The sequence below is a fragment of the Triticum dicoccoides genome, chromosome 2A, assembly GCF_002162155.2.
Source record: "Triticum dicoccoides isolate Atlit2015 ecotype Zavitan chromosome 2A, WEW_v2.0, whole genome shotgun sequence".
NCBI lineage: Eukaryota > Viridiplantae > Streptophyta > Magnoliopsida > Poales > Poaceae > Triticum > Triticum dicoccoides.
Genome location: NC_041382.1, coordinates 124,615,432 through 124,623,949, shown reverse-complemented (window position 1 = coordinate 124,623,949; position 8,518 = coordinate 124,615,432). Strand labels below are relative to the sequence as shown.

The 8,518-nt window shown below is 43.4% G+C and overlaps 1 protein-coding gene across 6 annotated transcripts; it reads left to right on the top strand.

Moving 5' to 3' along the window:
* Window positions 1-848: 848 nt before the first annotated feature.
* On the top strand, window positions 849-7,959 carry LOC119353755 (pentatricopeptide repeat-containing protein At5g64320, mitochondrial-like). Of its 6 annotated transcripts, none has more exons than XM_037620431.1 (7): window positions 849-3,039; window positions 5,299-5,351; window positions 5,471-5,575; window positions 6,171-6,358; window positions 6,921-7,036; window positions 7,138-7,301; window positions 7,644-7,959. In XM_037620431.1, exon 1 carries the CDS (start codon window positions 858-860, stop codon window positions 2,910-2,912), a length of 2,055 nt encoding a protein of 684 aa, XP_037476328.1. In that variant the 5' UTR covers window positions 849-857; the 3' UTR covers window positions 2,913-3,039; window positions 5,299-5,351; window positions 5,471-5,575; window positions 6,171-6,358; window positions 6,921-7,036; window positions 7,138-7,301; window positions 7,644-7,959. The 6 variants fall into 6 exon arrangements, with proteins under 6 accessions (XP_037476328.1, XP_037476326.1, XP_037476329.1 ...); XM_037620429.1 differs by having other exon boundaries at window positions 5,471-6,083; XM_037620432.1 differs by having other exon boundaries at window positions 5,471-6,358; window positions 7,247-7,301.
* The last annotated feature ends 559 nt before the right edge of the window (window positions 7,960-8,518 follow it).

The following is an 8,518-nucleotide window of genomic DNA, read 5'->3' as shown; positions in this document are numbered from 1 at the left end:
AGGAGCCATATCCAATTTAAAATCCAAATACCATATTTGAGAAAGTCATTTTATTGTTTTCTACCTTATTTACTGCAATCATTTTGATATTTAAAATATCAAACCATCTCCTAAAAATCCAGAAACTTGCACATATACTGATAAAATATAGAGTCTATTTCTCCATCCATATAAATTTTACAAATAGTTTTTAAAACCTTTCAAGGATGCTATAAATTTCTTAAAATAGTATTAGGGTCTTATAAATACTCAAAATTATGTTCAAATAACAAAATATTTATATGCTTACTATTAAATATTTTCAATGTTATTTTATGGAGAATTCATACTATCTCCTCTCATTTTTTATATGGTTAATTGGAAAAATATCTAAATGGCATCTAATTGCAAAATAGTCAAATAAACTCCATTTTTTCAATTTTCCCTTTTGTGTGTCATTTTATACCATATTTGAGAAAGTCATATTATTCTAACTCATTTAAATATGGTTAATTTTTAGATATTAAATCCTTTTGAGCTTAAATAAATTCCCAAACCAAGAATTAATATTGTTGGATAGTTACGCCATTCCAATTTGGATGACATGGTTTGGAAAAGTTTTCACCAAGACTCAAAAAGTTTCTATTTATTCTGAAAATCAAAGCAACTCATTCAATATTACCTATTTATTTATTTAACATTCCAAAATTTGAAATCTTTTGGGATGTTACACTTAGGATCTGAATTTGAAAGGGTGGACGGCCCAAATGTGGGCACACCGAAAGCGTAAACACGCGGGGCGTGTCCACTTAACCTAACGTCTGGGCCTAGTAAGTGAAAAATAGTGATCCAATGGGTGGGTTTCCACGCAACCGGGTATGGCGGAACCCCCGCCCAAACTCCGGGCAGCCGCCGCGACGTCATGGCCGGAGCTGCTCGCGCCATTCGACCTCTCTCGCCTCCGAAGCACGCTCTCCTCCCGCCCGCTCACCCCGCACCGTCTCGGGCGCCTCCTCGCGCTGCCGCTGTCCCCGGCCACCTCCCTCCTCCTCCTCCAGTGGTACGCCGCCTCCCAACCCGTCCTCTCGTCGCACCCCCTCCGGCCCTTGCTCGCCGCCGCCGACGCAGACCCAGAGCGCGCGCTCTCCCTCCTTGAATCCCTCCCCTCCTCTCGCCACCCCCCTCTCCGGGAGACCCTCCTCATACCGCTCCTGCGCTCCTTGCCCCCTGGCCGCGCCCTCCACCTGCTCGACCAGTTGCCCAGCCGATTCGCCGTCTCGCCGTACTTCCGCTCGTACAACACCGTCCTCGCGGCACTGGCCAGGGCGAACTGCCACGCCGATGTGCTCACGCTCTACCGCCGGATGGTCCACCGGGACCGCATCCCACCCACCACCTTCACCTTCGGTGTCGCTGCGCGCGCGCTCTGCCGCCTCGGGCGCGCTGATGAGGCGCTCGCGATGCTCCGCAGCATGGCGCGGCATGGGTGCGTGCCCGATGTGATGCTCTATCAGACGGTCATCCACGCTCTGTGTGCCCAGGGTGAGGTCGCCGAGGCTACCACGCTCCTCGACGAGATGTTCCTCATGGGGTGCTCTGCTGATGTCAACACGTTCAATGACATTGTGCACGGGCTATGCATGCTTGGGCGTCTCCGCGATGCTGCGAGGCTTGTGGACAGGATGATGATAAGAGGCTGTGTGCCAAACACCATGACATACGGGTTCCTTATCCAGGGCCTGTGCCGAGCAAGGCAGGTGGATGAGGCACGCACAATGCTCGGGAGGGTGCCAGAGTTGAATGTCGTGTTATTTAACACGGTGATTGGCGGGTGTCTTTTGGATGGGAAGCTAACAGAGGCGATGGAGCTGTATGAGATAATGGGATCAAAAGGCTGCCCACCAGATGCACACACTTACAGTATATTGATACATGGGCTTTGCAAGCTTGGGAGGCTTGGTTCGGCCATGCGGTTGCTTAGAGAGATGGAGGATAAGGGTTGTGCTCCAAACATAGTAACCTACACGATCTTGCTGCATGGTTTTTGCAGGAATGGCATGTGGGATGACATGAGAGCAACACTGAAGGTAATGTTGGCAAATGGCTTGAGTCTGAATTTGCAAGGATACAATGGAATGATTTATGCTGTATGTAAGGAAGGCAGGATGGATGACGCGATGTCACTCATGCAAGAGATGAAGAGTGAAGGTTGCAAGCCTGATATCTGCACATATAATACAATAATTTATCATCTCTGCAACAATGGCCAGATCGAGGAGGCTGTGTATCTATTTGAAAATTTGGTTGACGAGGGTGTTGTTGCGAATAGAATAACTTATAATACACTCATTCATGCACTGTTGTGCAAAGGAAGTTTGCAGGATGCCATACGGCTTGCAAATGAAATGGTACTTCATGGTTGTTCACTTGATGTTGTTAGCTATAATGGTCTGATTAAAGCCCTGTGCAAAGATGGGAATGTGGATCGGAGCATGGTGTTGCTCGCGGAAATGATAGAAAAGGGAATTAAGCCAAATAACATTTCATACAACCTCTTGATTAGTGAGCTCTGCAAGACAAGAAGGGTGCGTGATGCACTAGAGCTCTCGAAGGAGATGTTAAACCAAGGGCTTAGTCCTGACATTGTCACATACAACACACTCATAAATGGATTGTGCAAAATGGGATGGATGCATGCTGCGCTGAATCTCCTAGAGAAGTTACATTCTGAAAATGTGCATGCAGATACTATTACATACAATATCCTCATTAGTTGGCACTGCAAAGCGAGATTGCTTGATGACGCTAATATGCTTCTAAACAGAGCAGTGACTGTTGGGATAACACCTAACGAGCGCACTTGGGGAATTATGGTGCAAAATTTTGTCAGACAGCCACTCAATTTTTTATCCGACGAGGTTGAAGGGCATTAATTTTCTTTTTGCCGTGTACTGTATGTTGGTTGTCATGGCTTTTGGAGTTTACTACAACTACAGATGTTGTAAAGATCAGAATGGGCAGCTCATGGTGTCCATCATAATGTTCACCATGCTTGACCTGGTATGTATGTTTCCTGTTGTAATTAGAAGTTTGTACCTTGTATCCATTGGCCTTTAGCATCACTTGGTTATTTTGTTGTACCACTAGTAAGCGTGCACGTGCAATGCATGTCTCGCTAGAAATCAATATTTGAATATATGAACTTTACATTTTCAATTTACATATGGCGATATGTAATCTTATGTGTGCAGTGATTTACTGTACATTGCACGTACACTGCCAATTTAAATCTTGATGGGATATAGTACTTAACAGACTTGCCTAAAGCATATTGAGATTAAATCCGCCACCAGCATTCACAAGTCAAGAATCTTAATGAACACCCGTAACATTTCCCCCTTGTTGAGCCAATAAAATACCTATTTCAATCCAGACACCTCTATGGGGCATATCAGATCATCACAATGAGCAAAAGATGTACAGATAAGGTAGAATAAATCATTATATATTTCTCATAATATTACGACATCTACGGTTCACCGTCATTTAGGTATTTAACTGTTGAGACTATCGCCGGTGTTGCCTGAAACACCACCTCCATAGCTCAGTATTCTCCTTGACACCGATCTGCCGGCCTAATCCTCTTCTTCCGCGTTGTTTAGCTCATAGAATACCGTTCCTCATTCCAGGCTACATGTTGGTTCTGATCAAAAGCAGTAATTAGAAAACAAATAATGTGAGCTCAAATACATGCTATAGAAAATATATTTCAGTTGCAGCTTATACAAAGAATATATTAAGCGTGCACATGCAATGCACGTCTTGACTAATGTTACAACCAGATTTTCAAATTCACATGGATATAAAAGATACTCTGATAGCACTAAAAACATATTACAAAGCGACCTATAATTTAAATGATTTTCAAGCAACGCTATAATTTAGCATCATATGCATACAGTGAAGACACCTAATTATCTCAGTATGTCTTAATATACTAATCAATTCTTGTACAACATCAAGGATGCATGTTGTCTGTGGCTTCATTGTCAATGCAGTTGAGTATATGCACCAAAATCACTTTCTTACCTCACAACTATCCTCTTTGAGAACTATAGGTCGTTATCTTGAGAGTTTTCATGAGGTAGAATTCAAAAAGTTGCAATATTAAATACTCACCTTGCAAATTGGCTGGTTCAATTCTTTCTCGTTCCGTGAGTGCATAAAACCAGAAGCAAAATAACTAGAGAGACATGCTACATTGGAAACTAACTGAAATCATGCACAGCTGATTTGCATGCTTGCTTGTCTGTGGCACATCTGCTTAAAAAACGTGGCTTGTCTCAACAGACAAAAATGAGATCAAATATATCTTGGGATAAGTAAATAATTCAAGTCCGCATATGCTATAAAGGAACGAATCCGATCTATCTAAATTTTAACCTTAAAGGCTGCCAGCCAACCCGCCTCCATGGCGCTCCTCTTGATCGGGCGATTTCTGTCCGTTGGATCTGAGTAGATTTCCACCTTGGCTCCCCTTGGCCATCCGATTTTGACAGCTATTTTCACTTTTTTACGTGAGTATGACTGGTGAGCCTCTTCTTAGGTGGGGTCACATGAAGATGGGTGGGTGCTGCGATGTGAGGGTCTGATTGGTTATTCCTCCTGGAAAGCCCGTTGAGCACAACCGCACGAACCCTAGCCCCCAATCCACAACCGCCACACTCCTCCACCCTAAGTCATTCTCCCTTGTGAGCCTCCGCTCCAACTCCTCCCTCCCTCGTCTCTGCCTCTTCTCCGCTCCGAGCTCCTCTGACGCTTCCCAAGGTCATCGTCTGATGCCGCCCCTACCGATGAGATCCATTGCCTCTCGTCATCACCGCCTCCATTTCCCCATCCATCCGCACCCCGCTCGGCTACGGCGTCCACGATTTGTGGTGTCACGGGGCAGATGTGTGGTAGTGTGCGAAGGGAGGCCGGCCGCCGGCCGGCGCGGTGAGGATGCGTAAGTGGCGGGAGAAGGGGGAACGGCGTGGCGAGGACCACCGCGGCATCTTGTGCTGCTTGCTAGAAGCTGCAAGCCCTCATGTGATCTTGCTCGTCGTCTTCCCGTGCACAACATCCAGGTAGGCAATTAGCAACTCCACTTTTTATATATTTTTGGACTGTTCGATGGATTAATCTCGATTTGAGATGTTAATTGTGAATTTGTTCTTATGCTCATGAATATTTTGCAAATGGAAGAGGGGATTGTAAATCTGTCTTGTCTTGTAAAAGAATCATGTTCTCACCTGAATTGATAATGTGCTGCTTGTGTAGGTCCATCAATTTGTTAATCCAAGATTTGGCTCAGGAGAGTGCAGCATATGCAGGTTAGTATAATTTCTGGTCTACCTGTCCATGAATCTGATGTCACTGAGTTTCTAAAAATTTCTGGATGGCTTGCTTAATTTCCATCATTAATCATAGTGAATGGTCTCCTTGCAAACAGGTAGACGCGAAGACGGCGAGTCGGTGACCATGGTTGCTCTGTTGAGTTCAGGGGAGCAAATCAACCGAGGAACTCTGATCTTATGATTTTTAGAATGGTTTATGTGTAAGCCACAAATTTTCGTGCATCAAACTGTAAATCTTAACGAGGATATGTGTGCTATTTGTTAACCACATCATATTGAAGTTGGTAACTCAACATACCCACTGCATATTAGTACCCTAGTGAATGCCTGAAAATATTATCCATTCACCAAAAATATCACTGCGACTGAATACATGTTTCTGTACTAAGTATAGTTGTTTTCATGTCATCTAGATCGTACCAAATATAGTAACAATCAAATCTGCAATTCTGGGCAAGGTTAAATGCTACTCCCCCCATTCCATAATATAAGACCGTGTGCCACAGGTATATTATGGGATGGAGGGAGTATTAAAAAACTAGTCTTGGTTTAGTATGGCAGTAATTGTTGGTCACAGCCATTAAAATGATTTATTAGTTCTATCAGGTTATTTAAACTGCGGCAAGGAATGAACATTACAGCTTATCTGCGTCATGACCCTCTCTGATTTTCGTTGATGTTGTTTCATTCCTTGTCCAAGTAATGCTTGTAAGTCTTTTGTCTGAATTGAAATATTACGTCATATCTGTATATTTTACCCCACATCATCTTCAAAAAGATGTTTCTTTTCCGCAGCCCAGAGAGAGCATTATTGTGGACGCCGGTGAGCATCCTTCTTCCTTCTGAATTGTGTCTAATTGCCTCTGGTCATAAACAGCAAGCCACTGATGGAGGAGCCGTCCACTTCATGCTGCGATTATTCAAGCTTTCCGTACTAAGAAAGCACTGACTGCCAGTAAAGGGAAGTGGACCGTGTGCCACAGGTATGGTTTAGCAGTTTGTCATGTGGTTCCTTCTTTGCAGTGTGTCGCTTCTTGTTTTTCGATGGTGTTCTGAATGCAGTTCTGCTTTGCACCAGAGCTCTTATTGACCAGTTAACTATTAGGATGATGTCATGATGATGCCTACCCTGCATCCGTGCATCGGGCCTTCTGCTCCATGGATCGGAAATGAGATCCTTCTGTGTTACGTTTCCTAAGATTATTTGCTACTTTATAGCACTGTATTTCCATTGTGGCTGGATCAGGCACTATCTGATACCATGTAATACATGCCTTGAAGCATCAACCTTTATGACATTTCGAGAATGGCAGAAACTCCCTTGTTAGATTTGCTAAGAAAGTATGCTACCATGTACTCCCTCCGTCCCATAATGTAAGACGTCTAGGATTGTGTGCTACTTACCCCCATTATAGGAACGTCTTACATTATGGGACGGAGGGAGTAGTATAGTATTTGCAGTTACTATGTGTGCCGTCTAGGATTGTGTGCTACTTACCCCCATTGTTTGTGTGAATACCTTGTTTCTGTATACATGCGTTGCAGGACATAGGTCCGCTTTTCACGCAAAAGGGCGCACCTGACCACCCAGGAGGCGCACAAAGGCACGCTGAAGCGAAATCATTCTCTTGTCGGCCCTGTAGCTTAGCAGATGTGTGCAGGTTTGCCTGTAATCTATATTTTGGTATTTCATTTAGCTAAGTTCAGCAAACACTTGTTTGTTTTCTTACATAACGACCGAAGCAAAATTATTCTCTCGCAGACTCTGTAGGCTACTGTTTAACTGTTATTGTTGTGGGAGCCATTGGCTATTTATGCATAAGATGGAAGGTGAAGTCGGATTTTTGTGACGGGAATTGGATTTTTTCCAGATGGCTTGCTCTTCGTGATGTGGTTGGTACTAATGAACTGATGGCAGGCATCAAGGTTGCATCTTAGCCACATTTCCCTTTCTATAGTTGCCATTTAGTTGATTAACATACATTGTACTATTTCAGTCAAGCATACTCTGGGTCAATAAATATTGAATCAGCTACTTTTTATATCCCTGGACTATAGTTATTAGATGCATCAGATGCCGTGCATGTCCCATCTTTTCCCATGGTGCAGTGAAAGGTTTTGCATTTAGTTGTAGTTCAGTACAGTAAAATGGTGTCCAGTTTTTTTGTCCTTCAAAAAATTAAATGATACTCCCTTTAGGACTGTTTGAGCTTGAGCACTATACAATGTGGATATGCTGATCGTTTCTTATGTTTTTAACATCTGTAGACAATGTGATGTCAATTCTGTATTCAATCCTTCACTTGAGTGAATTACTTGTATCGGGGGCTGCACTTTATTCTAGACAAAGAATGTGCAAATTATCAAGTGAAAATGAGTCATCAGATGTGCTGTTGAAGGATGGATAACATGACAAGCGATCAAGTTCATGAAAGGAGTGGTCAATGTTGGTGCATATCTATATTTCTTTGATATCTGTTGATACTTATTAGGTTGGAAGTGCAAATTCTTGTCTGCTTTCTACAGACTGGGGAGCGAGCAATGTTGTTTTACTGGCATATTTTTATGATTTCAAAAAATGTTATAGACGATAGCCAATGCTGTTATGGGGTGCTTTTGAACCATGATTTCATTGTGTCATTCTTTGGTTCTGGTTATGAAGTGCATATTCAGATCATCCATTTGTAGTCAATTCAGAGCCATAGTTGTCCATCAAAACCACTGAATGGAATGGATTCATAGGAATGCATGCATATATGTCAGGACCCGAGCTGTTTATCTCTGAAGAAACCGACACCTTTAATCTGTTTCAGATAAGTTTGAATTGATACCAGTTGGCGCGAAGCACTACGGGCCGTCCATCTATCATCCAACACCCTTCGCTCCTGCATACCGCTTCGCAGGAGAAGAACAGCAATACGGTGTTGATCCTTCATTGGACAGCTGAGGAGCACCTGCGAGTCGCTGTTTACTTTCCGGCAAAGGTCTACAGAGCCTTCGAGGGCATTCTGTTTTGTAAGGGGTAAACCCTAGCCGCTAGTGTTCCTGGTTGGCCCTTAGGTGAATCCGATCTCACACCAAATCTCTCGCAATCGAGCTCAAGTTTCCATAAGTTTTGTTGATTCAGCGAGTGCTTGACTGAA

Bases quoted from the DNA above. Each gene is read 5' to 3' on its own strand.
- LOC119353755 (XM_037620433.1), top strand. From the start codon at position 858: ATGGCGGAACCCCCGCCCAAACTCCGGGCAGCCGCCGCGACGTCATGG.